Source organism: Sipha flava, unplaced genomic scaffold (assembly GCF_003268045.1).
Source record: "Sipha flava isolate LNK unplaced genomic scaffold, YSA_version1 35a_pilon_pilon, whole genome shotgun sequence".
In the NCBI taxonomy this organism is placed as follows: Eukaryota; Metazoa; Arthropoda; class Insecta; order Hemiptera; family Aphididae; genus Sipha; species Sipha flava.
The window spans coordinates 1,355,374-1,375,411 of NW_020273058.1; the positions used below are offsets into that span (position 1 = coordinate 1,355,374).

A 20,038-nucleotide genomic window follows, 5' to 3' on the forward strand; every position below is an offset into this window, starting at 1 on the left:
CGAACAATACACCATGCATATATTTACTTCGAACATATTTTAAAATAAAATAATTATTTTTATACAAAAAAAATATTGAAGCTTTTTATCCGTATGTACCGTTTCACTCACTGTCCTCACTCAGTCATGCTTTTGTCGACGGACAAAGGTGCTCACTTCTTTTGGAGGCATTATGTCACGAATATTCAGATGATATTAATTCAATATTTTATTGAATCGTTTGATAATAATTATTGAACAACAAGCATTCACGCACGTTATTCATCTTTATTTTCTTGTTTTGAAAACGCTGAAATATTACAACAAACAAAAGTAGCATATTATGGTTTCGGTGTTTAAATGTTTTAAAATTCCATACAGTTGAACATTTTTTTTTCTTTTTCAATAAATTAAGATTGTATCATAAATTTGATTTTAATATATTTAATATTATCATTAAATTTTAATAAATATAATGTAATATTGATAAAGTAGTATATAATATTAAATCTTAATCGTTGTAGGTTCAGAAATACAACACACACATATAGTATTAACGTCAAGTATATAATATTATTTTAATGTATAAATTAGCGATGGTAAAGTATAAATGATACTAGTTGGGTGAAACAGCATCGTTGTACTTGCTTAATTATTATTATTATTATGTTTAGAAGTTGTAATGGCGGTAGTAGTCCGACAATCTATAATACTGCGGCTCCTCTTGGTAATGGTTCAGACCCTGAAAATAATCGTTCTGCGCAGATACACATGTATAATATTATAATTTATTGTTTTAGAATAATTTTATTGACAAGAATGTTTAATCATACTTTGGATCCATGTTGAGCTCTCTGCTTGCGTGTATACCCGTTGTTTATGTAGAAATCTTTCGGTGACACGTACAATGGAGCCGGTACGACCGGGCCTTCTAACCATCCTTCTGTAACACACAAAACAGTGGTAATAAAAATACTTTGAAAATATTTGTTATTCTTTACAATGTACAAAGTAGAATGTTCGAAGTTAAATACATATAGGTACGTTAAAAACTGATTTAAAATACCTTAGGAAGAATATGCTAATATTCAAGCAAACAAATGTTTGGTTTCTTTTTATTCGTATTTTATTTATGTACTCTATTCATGATGTCTAATATAATAATAACCTTTCATTTTTTTTTATTGTGTAAATTGACGCCAAAGAATCTCAAAATATTATATCAAGTTATATTTTACCATTAATTATAATCAAGACAACCGTTTAGAGAAAAATGTATTATTTTGACTCCGTAATAGTTGCGAGCAAATATTTTTTGACTAATATTATAGCATAACAATTGTGAACACGGTTTGTAGGTTATCAAAATATCGCTTATGTAATAATATTAATTAATTAAGTTCCATATGAGTTGCGAACAAAATCTAAAACGATAACATATAAATCGAGGACACTAACATAACATATTAGTTGCGGATACATTTTTTTGACAAAATTATAACGATTTCGGACGTAACCTGAAATTAAAAATAATATTTAAGCAAATATTATTTTTGAATTATTTTTTTATAAATATATAATCGTAGCATTTGATAAAAATGTATTAAATATTAATTTAAAAAGAAATGTTAATAGATACGCAATCAAAAATTGTAGCAAATTAAAAATACATTATATTTAAAAATATTTATAAATATTTAGTCATCATAGAATTTGAGGTAACATTTTTTCTGAAACCATTTTGTTAATATTTTTCATCCGCAACTCGTATAATGTTTATTAACTTGATGTTTGCCACTAGTAACGTTATATTAGTATCCGCAATCCGTATGTTACTTACCATATTCGGAGTAGCGCGTGACGTAATATTATACTGACGATTACACACGTATAATGATTTACGGACTTCAAATGTTAACGAAAATCGCGTACGGGTTACGATGAGAGTTGTTAATCATAAACTAGTTAATAGTATCCATTGTCAAGTGGTCCGAGAAAAGCAGTCGGATCCGACAGGGACGAAAAAAATAATAAATTAAAAATAAATGAACCATAAAATATAATATTATTAAACGGCGTAGCACGTCCTCGGGATGCCGTTTAAGGAAAAAATCGTATCGGTCGGTCGAAAGTAAAAGCGAACCGTACGCCCGTACATGCGGTACACGTAACTTTTGCGCGCACGACCTGTGGGCTACATAGTCTCCGGTTCGGTGGCTTAACGTGTGTAACATAAATCGTGACAATGAATAATTATCGAACACTCACCGGGGACATCGTCTTCGTCGTCTTCCTCTTGTAACTCGTTCTCTATGTACGGTTCCGTTTCGTACTCGTTCAAACGTCCGTAATGCTGTCTAGAACCTCTGGAAATGAACATTTAATTCACGCGCGTTACTTACACAACATAATAACAAGTAGTATAGTATAGTTTTTTTTTTTTTTATCAGTAAAATATAAACGCGTTGACCGTAATTTTTCTATGAAAAATTCTAACACACCGGTTCAAGATAGCAATAACTTATCAAGCAATGTTCCGTTTTCACGTTGATATCGCTGTAGCAATAAGAATACCGGTCAAAATCGCGAAAGTGCAAAAAATAAATAATGAAAATAAAAATTACAAACGATTTAATAACAGCAAATAGTAAAAAACGTAAAACTTTCGGTTTAGTTACTTTGAAAAATGTATGGATGATTTTAATCTCAGTCCTATAAATCCCGTAATTATTTTTTCATTAAGTTCATCTATACATTTACCTTAAACTTTTCTATACTAATTTAAACAAGGGAATTTCGTAAATTTTCTCCAGAAGATAATCTCGTTTAAGTATTTATATAGAGTTATTGGTCTAAATTAGTTTTCATGTCTAGATAATAATCAACATTTTTCAATTCCATAAGACAATAATTTTTATCAGTATATAACAATCTATTCGTAGTATTATTCCCGTATTGTTTCTTTATGGTATTAATAATAAAAATTCAATATTTATACATAATAATAATAACAATCTTTATTCGCCAAGAAGAAAATTACAATAATAAATATAGGATAAAAACATACAGGTTATACATATTAGTAGAATATATAGGTATTGATGTAGATATTTATTATTTTCATTGAAATAATATTGTTATATGAATAATATTTTATATTTTGAAAATAATTGTTTTAAATCAGAACATTTTTTTATGTTACCTATTACTAAATAAACTAATGTACCAAAAATAATTTTCTGTGGTTTAACCGTTAAGAAATTTCTCGATTGTTATTTTCTCTATATATATTTTTACGACTTTCAAATAAACCCCTCAAAAAAAATAATATAAACATATAGCCACAATATGTTTGGTACTATGGTATATTTTATCTGTTAAAATAAAATATCGACCAGTGACTATAATATATCATATAAAACGGTTACGATATTTCAAGGCATACACCATGTTTTTAAGTTTGTATAAAAATTGATCGAGAACAGTTGTTTTTTTTTATTTCTTTAAACCATTAATCGAACTACGTATTACATAATTATTTTATATAGATGATTATAATTTAAAAGTAGTAGTAGAAGTAGTAGTAATTTAGAAGACTGTTTATGATTTAGTTTTTCTCATACTTAATAAAGAAAGTTTTATATTACTCATTTTTTATATAGAAGACTATTTATAATATTGGTTTTGTTATACATAATAAGAAAAATAATATGTTACTGTTTGTTTTAATATTTTATAACTTGTTTCAATTTTTTAAAGTTAATATCAAAAGAATAAATTATATTATGTACTTTAAAATGTTTAGTATATTATGCACAATCACAAAATATGATTTTTTTGAATTTTTAATAAAGAAATATTAAAATGATAAAATAACAAATGGCTCATGTGTTCTTATTTCTCAATTATAATATTATAATATTATAAGTAGGTATACAAAATAATATATAAGTTATACAAATTAATTAGATAATATAATAATATTATTATATCTAATCAATTTTTGAGTTATTTGAAACTTTATTTTCGTTTTTTATTTCAATATAATGATTTATGTAAAAAAAAAAAATGTTTAATCCACTCTCCTGAAAAACATCATATTTTGACTTGTGTCGTTTTTCTTCCGGATGAGCGATTTATTGTTCAAATACAATATCAATGTAGTTCTATGCGGCCGTTATGAGTGTACTGGTACATACAAGGACTAAGAGTTATACGTATGCTTATATATCATTGTAACTTGTTGGTAAAACAAAAAAACGAGAATTTATTTGTTTCACAATGTTTTTCAGGACTTCTGGATATGACCATGAAATACTAATATTCAATTTTAAAAATCGCACACAATATACTCATGTTTTTAACCAAACAATAAAGTTTTAATGTAATTATTTTTCAATGTAACCATGTCATATTATTGATATAAATTGTAAAGGCAAGGTTGTCCCTTTGACATTAACCTCTTATTATTAACCAATGCAATGGAATGGAATTATGATAATAGAATGATATTGTGTTTAATGTGTATTTAGCCCGCCTGGAGCTCGACCTCGACACTTTTTAATAATAAGACCGATAAAAGTTAAAACTCGATATAGCATTGTGCGAAAACTACAATCGTTTAACATATAACTGCAGTCTGGTTCAATTCGTTAAAAATATAGAATAACAATATTTATATGCATTGTCATATTAATATTATGTTATGATTACATAAAGTATACTCGTTTGAAATCAGTATGCGTTACCTCAAGTATCACGTTAATTTTTGTTTCGAATGTTGTAAGAATAATTTGTATTTGATTCAACTATCCATGATTTTATTATGAATATATTGGTTGATTATATTATATTATGTTTTAATCATTTCGTTTTAAGACTTAAATTTCAAATCTACGAAAGGTATATTTTTGAAACTTATGCATTTTAATTGATAAATCATATCCTACAACTGCAACAGTTTATCAAGTATGTAACACGGTTACATCGAAAAATAAAATCCGTACCACGTATTGAAATTTTTTTTTTTATTTCTAAATATTTGTTATGGATACTTGATGATATTTTCTTTATAAATAGTATAAATAGGTATAAATAGGTATAATATTTTTACAACGTAATGAAATCTAAGAATCTTAATCCACATAATCGAAACATTTTAATTGAAAATTCATTAATTAAATTCAAACCTACATTTGAAAAAAAATGTGAGGGAATCCTAAAATTTACTTCTTGATTGTTGTCTATCCATCATCGAGATTAACTGTGGAGACCGATAAAAACGATTTTGAACCGTCACACAAAATTTAATTTGTATAATAACCGATGTTCTAGCAACAAACAATACGTCGTTATATTTTATGAAGTCACAATGCAACAAGTACCATTATAACACTTTTAAATAAATAATTTATATGATCATAATGTTCGGTTTCGGAACCAGGCCGAAGTTAATACTTAAAAATTCTAAGAGAAAAACTATTGCGAGTCGTGTAGTTTATAAGTTCTAAATGGTAAGTAGTTGAAGGGAAATTGAAAAACCTGATGGTTGAACTACTTTCTCTAATTATACATACACATAATACGCATTATAATCGTAATTGATTGGTTACATGCCTGGATTGTTCGTGAGCCTTTTGTTTACGCTCTGCTTCCACGAGAGTCATCAACGCCAGCCAGTCTTCGGGATCAATATCCAAGTCGCGTTTGGCACGTCCGCTGTCCACGTACGGACGGTACACTCTAGAACCACTTTTTACACAAAATCATAATACAATACATTATACGAGCAAAGGCGATTCGCAGCCCTGCGTACCATCAAGAACTGTTAAAATTGCAATCAATAAAATGTACGCGGGTAATGTATCGCGAAATTATTAAGTGCTCTAGCACAGTTAAGTATGCGTCGTAGAGCGATCGGGTCTAATGCAATTTTCAAGAATCCTTTCTCATTCCTACACTACACACTACAAGACGGCTCATAAATATTCAGATATGACGTTGTCCAATGCATAATTCAATCGCACTTATTATAAGGACTTTCTTACCTCCTTTTGACCGGAGACCCGAAATGATAGGCGTTTCTCTTGTAGCGATCGTCCGCATCCAAAGATTGAAGACCGTAATTATCTAAAATAATACGTTGCAAAATTTTTCAGTAATCACCATAACTATAATATCTTAAGTTATATTGACATGTTCAAGTGTGTTTAAGTACATAAATAATGAAATTTTGATGGAGCACAACTGAATTAGAATCAATTTATAATCGATACCGAAATAAAGTACGAAAAAGAAAAACGTTTTTGAAAGCAAATCGATATAGCCAACTCTTATGGTATTGTTTTTATAAAATTGTTGAATCACCGTAAGACGTAAGATGACTTAAAGTAAGCTCAAACTTCCGATTTTAATAGCGCTTTCGTACTCGAATGTGAATAGTTAATAATAGTCATACTGCATTTGAAATGTTTAATATTTTGTGATTTGAACACATAACAATCTATTGAATTCAAATTATAGATCAAAAACCAAAAACTATATATGTTAATTAAAAATATATAAAAATGAATATATTTTTTCAGTAATTCTTAAAATTATAAATTACGTATATGACCCAAGATTTTATTTTAAATATTATAAAAAAAAGGTTTATGATATTTTTATTTATTATACTATATGCAAAGATTGATTAATTGTATTGTGAATTTGAGTTAAAATGAGTTAAAATTGCAAATTTTATCAGTTAAAAATAATGGGTTTTAAAATTTCTAAACTGAGTATAAGTCATTTAAATGTTTCGAAGATTACAATACGAAAAAAATATTGAGTTATTAATAATGAGTTAGTAAAAATAATAAATTATCTATATAAATTCTGTCATAGATAACATTGCACATTAATTTGCTGTTTTGAGTTTTAATGGAAAATGTCTCAATATTTTTGATTATTATATTTTTCAAATAGCTTAAGTTCACTGTTTTATTTTTATTGGAAGTGTACGAAGATTCACTTAAGCTAAAAAAAAACTAAAATTAGTAACACATTATCTGAAGCGTTAAAATAATGAAACACGCATAATAATAATACAATGAAGAATTATGAACGTCATGAATACTTATAATTAAAAATGTTCAGATTAAAGTAGTCTGTAATTAATGAACTCTTCTTCAAACCAAATTCTTTTTTAATAAGAGCTTAAAATATTTTATACAATTATACCTAGTTTACTCAGAAAAATATATGTTAAATGTCTTTTAAATTATAAACTAATTTAACTAATGAATTAATTAGAATTAATTACGTACTAATAAAATTATGAAAATGTAAGTGTCAACTATTTTTTAATTACTAACAATTTCTGTCTGTTGTTTCAAAATGTGTGTACTAATATTATTATCGACAGATGTACGCTTAAATAATTAATTAAACGCTTGTGCATATATCATATTTTTATCAACGATACAGAGAAGAGGTAAAATACTCAAACCTACTACATTTATGAATCAAATAATGAAGAAAAATAATACCATATTGAAGTTGAATTCAAGTATGAACATAGTCGATGTCCATATAATTTCGAGTACGTTCTAGAAAAATATCTCATTATTTCAGAATGAAAAAATAAATACATTTTCATTTTGATTATTAACTTTCTTGTAAAATACGCAAACATTGTACTTATACGGGATCAGAAAACGAAGAAAAATCATCCTTTTTTGAGATCAAAATAAAATATAAATAATTGGTTGTAATACTATTTAAAGTGAGTTTTAAAAAAATATTTCAAGTCGTATATTCAGAGTACTGTATAAAATACTTTTAAATATTGATTACTAATTATTTCAAATGGACAAGTGATTTTATTTTAATTATTAAAATTATGATGAATCTATAAAGGTAGATATATGAAATACGTAGAAAAAAAATACTAATTCTATTATTAATGAAAATAATCAACATATTTTTAAAAGATTAGCATTTCAAATGTATTCAATGTAACAAAAAAAAAAATTAATATAAAAATAAATTTAGTATTGAAAAATTCAGTAAATCGATGCCATAAAAAAATTCTCTATAGCCATTACTGCTTATTGTTATTCTTTTGAATGCAAAGAAAAATTAGCACTACGTGCATTCAAAACTTCAAGCATTACATTTTTCTCTAAGTATAAAAAGATATTTTTTGAGGGCAAACTTTATTACTTTTTCACCAATCGATCAAAGTAATCAAACCGTATTCATAATATATAAACCGCAATATAGTCACTTTAGTTTTATGATGTATAAATAGAAGATGTATGTATAGAATTATATTATATGATATTAGGATTTCCATCATATTTTACATAAAATGAATATACGAAGATGCAAAAATATACAATTTTGACTTAAGAATATTTAATGACGATCGATCGATTTAAAATTGTAAATATACTCGTAGTTAACTCGATGAAATATTTGATCAAATACAAGTATTATATATCAGTAGAAATGTAATCAATAAAATAATAAAATTTCTAACATATGTATTTTGTTATCAACACGATATACTTGTATTTTAATATCTGTCTGGGGATACGTTATAAGAATCAATTATTGTGGTATCTTTAATCGGTGAATTCAAATTGGAACGTCGTAGATACGCACGTAATTTGTCACTGCAAAAAAAACTATACGAATCCCTACCATTCGAAATGTATTCTTTGTATTACTATTAACAGATAATATTATCACCATGTTTGACAGAGAAAAAATATATTTGCGCTGTAGTGTTTCCTATGAATTTTTTGGTTTGGTACATAAATTGTGCACGATTCAAGTCTTTTGTTAGTTTTTAATATTTTTTTCTGTTTGATTCATTGATTGAATAATTAAAGCATTTTATCACAGATAAAATTGCACTGTATTTAATTTTAATTAAACTTTGATGGTTTATTTAGTAATAAATATTTTTTATAGCGTTCCTTTATACAACAACGGTTTTTTATAATTACATTGTTATCAAATAGCTTATAGTATTGTTAACACATAGCTACTTCCAATCATTTTTAAAATCACTAATTATTTTATGTGTTTATTGCATAAATTAATTTTCTAGGTTCATTAAAGTTGCCTCTTAAACACTTTAAAAATCGTGGTTGAGATACTGAAAATATATTTTAAATTAATAAAAGAATATTAAATATATAATTCGTTAATTATAACCAAAAATGTATAATAAAGTATAATCATTAAAATTTATATTTAACTCAAAAATAGAAAAAAGAAATATTCGAGGCATCAAAAAATTATTATTCGAAAAAAAAGTTTACAAAAATGTTCCATCGTTAAGTATTTGAGAACAATGCGTTTGTAAACATAATAATGATTAAAGTAAAATTTAGTACAATACAATAGTTACAAATTTTATCAATGCTTAGATTAAAATAACAAGTATAAGAGAACAAAAACCACAGTACGAATCTAAATTATCTGGAAAAGATGGACCTTATTCAATGACAATATTAATTTTGAAAATTACAAAGTTGACAAGAAAAATAACATGGTATTAGGAATTAAATTAAATTACTGACATTTTTAAATTATATCGTACTTATACATACTAAATACATAGTATATTTATTCTTTTCCTCCGAGTGTAATAGATTTATATTTTAAAACTATTACATCACAGATCAAATTGGTTAATCTGTTACTAAATTGTGAACTTGTACAAATCTGCGAGAAAATATCAACAAAGAGTTGACCGCTGTGAACTTAAGTGTAATGCCATTATTATTTCATAAACGCTATGAATAAGTTCATTCAACTTTATTTTAATAAAAGCCGTGTACTTTATTTTATAAGTAAGATTCAATGCAATATTAATATGATATATATATACATATATATTTATTAAAAACTTTAATAAAATATTAAGAATAACAACTCAATTGCATAATATTGATATTTTACTTAAAATTATATTTTAAAAATAATTATGAAACCGGTATTATTATAATATTGATTGTCGCATAGTTGTAATATCTCTCTAAAAAATTGTTTTGTTTGAACCAACACGGTTTCTCAATGACTGTTAATAATTTAATTACTTAATTTTATATCATAAGCAGTGAAAAATATTAATGTTATTAAGTATTTTTATCCCACGCTTTATTCAATGTTTTGTAATTTAATACAGTTTTTAATTTTTTTTTTTTTTAGGACTTTTATTGATATTTTAAATTTAAACAGTTGTTAATAAAATCTTATATGGCTGCATGAAAATACTTAATAACCAACAAAATATGTTAAACAATTATCATTTAAAATGTAATTATCATTTAAAATGTAATTATCAATCGAAAAAATAAAACTCTTGTCTTATCAGAAATAAAGTTCTTTATTTTCTATTGCAATACGGTCTTATAATACAATTCAAATTGCTTGAATTTGAGCACATAGTGTTTTTACATTTGACACTCGAACTACACGAAACGACGCTCTCTTAACATAACATATTTTATGCTTAACCACTAACGATCGTTAAAAAATTGACCTAACATTTTTCATTTACAAATGAAATACAAATAAATATACATTTAGTTTTTATAAAAAAGTTTTTTCTGGAAACTTGATTTTTGGGAGTTGTTTATTGTAATAAGATGTATTACAAATTATATTTTGATATTTTATACGTATTAATATTGAAATGACGTATTCATTTTCGAATACTTACAAAGAAATGAAAAATTATGAAGTTATCGATTAACTTGATGCAAGACTAGTTGTTTTTACTGATAATGCTTTGAAGTACAAAGTACATTTAAATTTAAAGTATTCGAAAAACCTATAATATCAAATTCATTTTAATATTTTACTTGGAAATTCGCTAAAATTATTATTTGTTGTATTTATTTCTATCGTGACATTATTACAATTAAAATTATAAACATTTTTAACTTTTATTAAATTTTTAGATTTTTCTCAATTATTATAAAGCTTACATGCAATTGTATTGAATTTAACCAAATTAATATTATTTTTATATCGAATTAATATATGTCATAATAATTACAGAAATAAATTTAGTAAAAATATAATAATAGTAGTAGTTAAGAAACAATTTATTATTATATTAAACAATCAACCGTTGGAAATAATTGGTTAGTTTCTTTTAATTTATTTTTAATATTAAAAACTCCAGAGTAAGAAAATAACTATTTTTGGGTAAAACGTAATAAATCGTAACATACATAATAATCCGTAGGATGTTTTCAATGCATGAAATGTGTATGTTCGGTTATTTATAAAATTGTATAATTGATACATAGAAAATACTTTATTATAAGTACAAATAATTATAGAATGTTTTACGATGACCATTTCTTTTAATAATATAACATTGAATAGTGTACATATAGATTAAGTATTTTATTTTCGATTTGAAAGGTAGGGAGAAATTTATAATAGTGACGGCTCTTATAATATAAAGAGTAAACACTCATAATATATTTATATACAGAATGAAACTTTTTAGTTGTACAAACTTAATGATTTCTTTTTACGTTTATTTTTTGTTCACCATCGTATTTATAGAAAATATCATTTGTAAAATCTCACATTCGACCGATCTTGTATATCACATTTCATCAATCATAAATAAACATATACTTACATACTTTTTATGGATTAAAATATGTATTATATTATGTATTGCTGTATTCTTTAAGTGTGCTTTTGAAGTATCATTTTTATAATTTTTTTTCGTTTGTTTCACTTACTGAATCGATAAACTATTATTACATTGGCATACTTTTTACAACTGCTATTATTTCCACATACATAAATATATTATGTGAATCTTTAATGTTACAGCATATCGTAATAATAATTTATCGTTCATTATACCCAAAAAAATTCAATTTAAAGGAAAATTCATTTTATAACCATGCACATTCAATTCGGTTTCAATCGTACAAATATTATTTATTTGTATGGTTCAACTTGATCGGTTTTCATTTGTGCTACGACTTTAACCAAATATTAATTATTATTAACGTATTGTTAGCGAATGAACTGTACTCGGTATACTATTCATCGGATCATTTCGGGAACAGAGTTAGATATGTTTTAAAATACGTCACGACGTGAGAAATGCGAAAAAATAAAACGGCATGATCTTAAGGAAAAATGTGTTGTGAAAAGGTTGTGAAAAACGACGACGATTAAAATCATATCTGATTGGAATCTCGTCGCAAGTCCCTACCTTGGTTATTAGTGCCTTAGGGAAATTACGAACGACTGAAGTATGAGAACTCGCGCAGTAGGTAGCTGTACACTCGAAACGGATACTTGTTGGATCGTACTTGGGGGACGTTTGGGTTGTCATAATTTTATTAATTTTTTCACGTGTAAACATTATGAATATTGTACTCGATGCGAAACAATTGCGTACAATTCGAATGCAAAGTGTTCCGTGTATAATATTATATTCCTAAGGTTACGTTAGTACCATGGCATTTCGAAAATATTATTAAACACGATAATAGTTATCACAAAATCGTTTAACCATTATAATGAACACCATAATTAATGACATGTTAAAAATTTGAATATCAATGCAACTTCTTGGTATAATGGGTACAAAAACAACCAATTGACAATCCATAAACACAACCAATTCATACATTCTATTAAGCAAACAGTTTAGCCAACAGCAATATTTGGAGAAGTACACGGAACACGGTGTACCGCGGTATAATTGGGAAGTCGACTTTATTCATGTAATATTTGTACGATATCGTTGCGCGGTATTTTAATCAAACATATACCTGGGTTGAGGAAAAGTTCAGAAATCTTTTCATGCCTGGCCGACTGGGGATAACTGCCACGATCAAGGGCATTGTTCACTTCTGGTACCGGATCGGGATCATGTTCGTGATCATCAAGGCGTACCTCTGAAAAACAAAAACAAGCGAGTGTGAGAGAAATCAATGAAGTCACGTGCGCTTAGCATTGGAGTAGGCATTAACCGCAGGGGTGTTGATGTAAACGCGATATGTAAAGAGTTCGACACGCGCCATGACGGGGAGTGGAAGGAATCCGGATGGGAAGAATACTTACGTCTTTTTTCGGCCCTTGCGTAGTTCCTGGTGTCCGCTTGTCGGTTCTGTTGGTTCCCGAACTGGAGCACCTCCTGAGTCTTTTTGGCTTCAAAAATAATAACAATTATATAATAATAAAATATTGTTTTAACACCAGTAACAGTTTCGTTTTATATTTAAACAGCACGTACACTGAATATAACACGCAGTACTCAAGAAAAACAAAAAACGCGGACGAGATTTATCCCAATCTCATAATACTCGAGAAGTATAATTGTTTTTAGTTGGAGATGTAAACCAAAATTATTTTCATTTTTTACTGAACATCTAAATACAACACAAGCCTAACATCTTAACTGAATAGGTGTCCATTTCGCAGCACGAATATTTTTGAAATCCCGGGATATAAATAACATGTAAAATGTATCATAACCATTAGTGATAATTATTATAATATGAATATGCATTAATAATTACGGCCCTTATTTTATACGGTCTTCGTTATTTTTGATTATTAATTATTGTTATCTAACAATTCAAATTTCTTTTAATAACTATTAAATAAAAATAGATAGTAACCGAATACATTGCGTATATACTACCTGGTTAGCGGTGGAAAGATAATAGGCTTATCGCCTAACACTCGATGATAATTAATGAAAAAGGGGGAAACCAGCAAAACCCTACACACGGCCTTCCCCCGACCTGTCACAGGAGTCGGTGAAGCGGTGGCGAGGGATGCGGTGGGTAGTGGAGTAGATGGTGGCTCACCTTTGTTCTTGGCCATGTTCTTTTGGATCTTGGCCGCGTCCGCTTTGCCGGGTGCGGGCAGCCCATTGACCACCATGTCCGTGACGGCCACCGCAACGGCGACCGACAGTGCAAGCGATGCGAATAAATTCATGGCGTGCGCTCGTGCTTTTTTGGTACAACTGCGTGCGTGCTTGCTCCGCGGTGTGCAGGCGATTGCGTTCTGTCGGCGGTTTGACGGCGTCGGCGGCGGCGACGATGACGACACGACGGCGGCGTAGTTTTATTCGTCGGCAGACTGTGGAATCCACCCTCCTTCGCCCGCTCGTCCGTGTCGCCCCCGTCGAGAGGGTAATTTTACTCGTGCGCCAAAGTGGGTGACGGAAGGGGGGTTAAGGGTAACGGTAGATCGGACGTGGGTTAGTCGCCCGGTCGATATTTCCGAGTGTGCGTCCCGGAGCCCCCTACACATACCCCGACCGTTGCGGTTCGGCCCTCAACGAGAAAACGCCCGGGCCGCCACCTGTCGCATGTGTGGGACGTTGCGACGATCTCGTTCTCGCGGACTCCCACCAACCCAACACACCACCCCTCACGCCCCCGGTCGGACCTAGCCCAATACCGCTCCCTGTTCTCGGACGGGCGGCTGGACGGTGAGCTACACGCACACACACTATGTGATTAGATTACTCATTTGCCATCGTCGTGTTAGCGACTGTCATCACAGGGTGAGATAGTGCTGTGTTGATTACATAAAACGCGCGTATATGTGCTCCAAGCGGGCTGTCCGCAGGAAACTTTGAAAACCCTACACCGATAGTTGTTACTGTTTTGACGCCGTGACCACCAATGTATATCGGAAAATCGGTATTTGGGATCTTTAGCGAAACGACAGCGTTCGGAAATGGCCGAATCGCAGTAATAACTGTACCTAGTGCTCTTATTGTGTCTCGTCCACCAGCCGTCGTGTTCTAAAACAAAATACGTTCAGAACAATATAAACTACCGCTTCTTTCGGATCGATCGCGCCGAACAAGAAAATCACACGTGTATACCTGTCTAAGTAGTTTTGAGCCCATACTGCTTAAAAAATTATTTTTACAGTTATTTAATTTCATATTTGCTATGGTTGCACTACCTATCTCTCTCCAAATGTTACTAATGTTCACAGAAGACGAAAACATCGAAAAAACTGCAGTACATTTTTCGTTAGAATTAAAATCAAATACCTGTAATATTTTGGAACGATAAGTATAATACAAATAATAATAATATAGTATCAATATTTAGGCACGCGAAGTATTTTATTATTACATTTTCTAGGTATTTTTTTTATGAGTATCACGATTATCGTCGAAGAATTCATATTTGTTAAATCGTTATAAGCCCTCAGTGATATCCTCTTAGCTTTCATAATTTATCTTTCTTTGTAAGCACTTTTCTTTGCGATACTTTATTTTAATACGGCCAAGTGCCTGGGTTGACAAAGACTTATCTCTGAAAAGTGCTATAAAAATATCCGATCGGGGGGCAGTTTTCTAAATATTATCGTTTTGAAAGTATAAATATTGACTAAACTTGTAGTTGTGTACTTTTATATAAACTGTGCTATAGTTAAATTTGTAATTCCATCAAAAACTTTAAAGTCTTATATCCAAACTAAAAGAAGTTAAAAATATTTATTTTTTTTTAAGATGTTTATATTTATTTTATTCATTTATTATTTTTTTTTACACGTACATTTTGAAATATTAAAAAATATATTTTTAATTTATTTTTATTTTATCAAAAATAATTCTATTATTATATTATATTTATAATCGTCTAAATCAAAATAATGTAACTAAAATAATTTGGATAAAACAAATATATGTACAGAAAGATCTATATTTTGACCACTTTAATTAAATTAATACATGTTGAAGCATATATATTTTCATCAAAATAATAGCATTCTATTCATTAGTACTAAATATGTAATATTCTTTAATTTCATTTAAGAGTCGAAAATGCAATTATAAATTTTTAAGTTGATATTAAAATATTAATTTTGTTATAAGAACTAGATATAAATTAATTATTTTTCTCTGGATTTTATAATATACATTTTGCACAATTCATACGTACTTCATGCATTTATTAATCTGGAAAATATTTTATCGAAAATTATTTAAATTAAATTTTTCGCAAAGAAAATCCCTTGGCAAATTAAATTATATAAGTGTATACTTACTGATACTTTTGAAATATGCTAAGATACTGTATTTTGCATAGAAAAATTGTTATTCACGTAACATTTGTTAGTTTAAAAATAAATGGGTACATTTATGATAATCCCGTTAAAACTTTCTTACTCGAATATAAATTTAAATCATTGTTTTTATGTATAACATGAATATTTAAATGTAAACATTTCTTTGACTAAAATATCTGTGTTTTAAAATCTCAAAAGAGACAATTAAAGCAAACAACATATTATTATTTTTTAATGATGATAATGCTTTTCTTTTTTAAAATTGTACTATTATAATTTTTTACCATGATGTGAAATTCTAAATTATCTGATTTGACTCATTAGAATAAAAAAAACAAAAAAAGAAATTTGAACTATAACTCTAATATTGGGGATTTTCGTTGAAATATACATTTTCACAATTTTACAAAACCACAATAGAGTATTTTAAACGACGTGTACTACAATTGCCTATATGAAGTGCCGTTTATGTAATAAACATAATGATTATATAAAATACACTATACACACAATATTATACAAGAAAATCTTACTATTATATACTCGTATAAATAATATGTCTATAGACAGTGATTCGAACTGATGTTTTACGGGATTTTTACCCGAAGGCAAGAATAAAACTAGATTTGATTTTTTTAACTACAATTATTAAAACCTTTTATTTTATTTTCTTTAACTACGCGATCGAGTTAGCGGCAGTTCGATACTAGCGGCATCGTGTCTACTCGCCGATTAACTAGCCGAAAAATATATAGGTAATAGCCAATTCTGACATGTGTTGAGGATAGGTGATAAGCATAATTTGGACTGTAGTAATACACGTAATCAAAACCACTAAATAACGAACAGACAGCGCTTGGTTGTTCGTAAAAAATTTCAAATTGACTGGATCCGTTTCAAAAATTCTTTCACCACTAAAGTGCTACATTATCCTTGAGTAATTAAGGCTATATTTATTACTAGAAAAAAATTAGAGATCTTTACTAAAACTTCTATAATATAAGACAGAATCTTGCATTTTCCTATTTTAAAAGGCTATAAAATTACTGCCACGAATTTTTATACTCACTAGGGCAGTGACTTTTCAAACGATTAAAGATCCCAATCTCAAGTTTTAACCACGGTATCTGTGGCTTCTCTTTTTCATAATTTTATATTTTTTTGTCTCCTTTTCATATAATAATTTTATAATTGGTCACGTCTCGGGGAAGGTTTTAATATATAATTTAACTAGGAAAAATAGATTGGATATCCGAAAATAATAATAAAGAAAATGTGTACTTTCGTCGAGTCAATGTCGAACTATTCTTTGTAAATTGTACTTTACTGTACTGTACAGCGGAAGAAATTATGTTATACCTTGTATATCTATGATTTCTTCTGGTTTACCTTTCCAGTTTAAGATACTTAAATTTCCCATTAAAGTTTTGTTCGCTATTACAATTAATAATGTTCAAGGCAAAACATTTCAATATGTTAGAGCGCTCTGACTGTTTCTCACATGGACAATCGGCTGTAATCAATTTTCACGAAAATTGACCCAAAATATATACAACATGTGTAATACACACCAACATTTTAAAATACATTTGTAATTTGCCCCAAAATAAGGATATGTAATTTGCACCACCCTCTGGTAGTAAGAAATAGGAATTGTAATTTCCACCAAAATTAAAATCTATTATTTTTTCGATAGTATTTCAATATTACCAACGTATAAGTTTCTATGTAACGAGTTATAAGAAGCTAATAACGCAGAATTTTAGGTTTTAGATTCTTAGCCGTTACTTAACTTACACCGATCTATACGTTCCTTTGTTTACCTCAAAGCTACCTTATAAGAATAGTCAATCATTTATAATCACAGTATAATAATTTCATTATTTTAAGCACAAAATGTAATTTTAAATCACATAATGCTTGTAAATAATTAATATACAATACAAATTTCGATAATAAATGTCTATAATCCTAATATAACTTAACTTAAGTTAAAATAGCTGAGTTTATACACAGATTCTTTTAGGTTTATATAAAAACTTATTATTATAAATATAACAAAAAGTTAGCCAATTATAAAAATTAATAAAAACAAATGTATATTGAGTTTGATTTGCCAGATTTTTTCATAACATTTTATGTTTCACGGTTATATTAAGATGGAATAATCTAGAAATAAAAATGTTTAATTTAAATAAAGTAAACTTAGGCATATATTAATTGTTATAGGTACTTCACTTTTCGATATTTACTCGGTTTTTGTATTTGCATGCATTGAATAAATAATTCAGTGAGTGCAGTTCTTGATATCAATTTATATTTATACTGCTCCAAAACAACTTGAATTCTACTTCTACTTGAGTATAGTCTAGACGCCAACGAACATTATAATATCGAATATTCGATAATCGAACAAATAGATACTCATTTTGGTGCAAATTATGGCTGGAACCCGATTGAGTACGGTTGCAATCAAACAATAGGAACCAAAAACCACACGATTGATCACGAAAATGGGTACGACGTTGCTGCTTTGTACCGTAGATATTATTCGGTGCACCGTATTACTGTGCATGCAAGATTTTTTTATAATTATTTTGTAATTCAATTTTAGATTTTTAACGATTATTTCATAATTTAAAATTTTTACGGCTCAGATTTCCTAAAATAAATAACTCCCCAATAGAAAAACGATAAGACACCTTTTTTTTCGCATTTTTTATATTGTTGGTGTATTGAGCTCGGTGCGTCCATATTATTATAACAAAATAAAATACATTTGAATGTAATTATTTATAATTAAAAATCTTTTAATGGATTTTAATTACACGTTATATTTACATTTTTTTTTCGTGTGTTGTGCTCTATTCATTTTAATGTATTGCATCTGACAACGTTGTACACAATATTTTTTTTTTTTACAGTGCTCAATCGGATCGTCTAAAAGGTCGGCCGATAACGACCGTGCTCAATCGAGTATCACCTCAAATTACAAATTCTATTTTTGACTACCTGAGGGTGGTGCAAATTAAAAATTTTCGGAAAGTTATACGTGGAATTACCAAGAACAGGTAAACCGAAAAATCCGTTTATTATATTACCAGATAATTTGAAAATAAAAAAATGTTATTTTATAAATATAATTTTATTTTAAGGAAATATTTCAAAAAATATCATATTACATGAACTAATGATACATAAAGTAGGTTATTATTAAGTTACGAGATTACTGAGTTATTATTAAGTTACGTGTCAAGATTTAAAAAAAAATAATTAAAACAGAACAATATAACCCATACAACGAATTTTACGCGGTATAGCCGTATACATAAAAGAATGATAAATTGTAGGTGATACAACGTTCACCGGGTCAAATATACCTATGAAAAATATAGCGACAGCAACATTTTTCCGGATCAGCTATATAATATAAAAGAAATAAAAAAAAACCTAAACACTCAGTACTAAGAACCGCACAAGGTTATTTCATCACAGGTGTAAATATTTGATGCCCATCGAGGTGGGCAAGGATCAGCTTGTAACATATAAATATTGAATATTAGTAATCATATATAAAAAATATAAATTCGCATTTGGAATAATAGAAGATGAGATCATACTAGAAAAGAAAGGAAAATTTATTATTATAGAATAGTATTATGAATCTTACATAAATCTTATCAAAAGTAAAACAAAATTATTCGAGAAATAATAAACTCCAAAATATTGACCTTTTTTTTTTTTTAAACGGTATACTCGTAAGTGTAGACTTTAACAAAACGTACTGTGGATAATTTTTAAATTTAAAATTAACTAATGAGATTAAAGTAATACACCACTCAAACATTCATTTTTATAATAACCAAGTGTTATAATTAAACTTCTAATGTTACAATAATTTAACTCATAAATGGTAAATAATACGTATAACCAATCTGAGTATATTTGTGTTCCTTTCTATGCGTTT

At 28.1% G+C, this 20,038-nt stretch overlaps 1 protein-coding gene across 1 annotated transcript; it reads right to left on the minus strand.

The window, feature by feature from the left end:
• Positions 1 to 525: 525 nt before the first annotated feature.
• On the minus strand, positions 526 to 14,083 carry LOC112687751 (prohormone-2-like). The gene is made up of 8 exons (XM_025560663.1): positions 13,839 to 14,083; positions 13,087 to 13,173; positions 12,795 to 12,920; positions 6,027 to 6,108; positions 5,596 to 5,730; positions 2,248 to 2,345; positions 813 to 922; positions 526 to 736 (listed from the first exon to the last, which is right to left on the minus strand). Exons 1-8 carry the CDS (start codon positions 13,969 to 13,971, stop codon positions 650 to 652), a joined length of 858 nt encoding a protein of 285 aa, XP_025416448.1. The 5' UTR covers positions 13,972 to 14,083; the 3' UTR covers positions 526 to 649.
• Between the last annotated feature and the right edge of the window lie 5,955 nt (positions 14,084 to 20,038).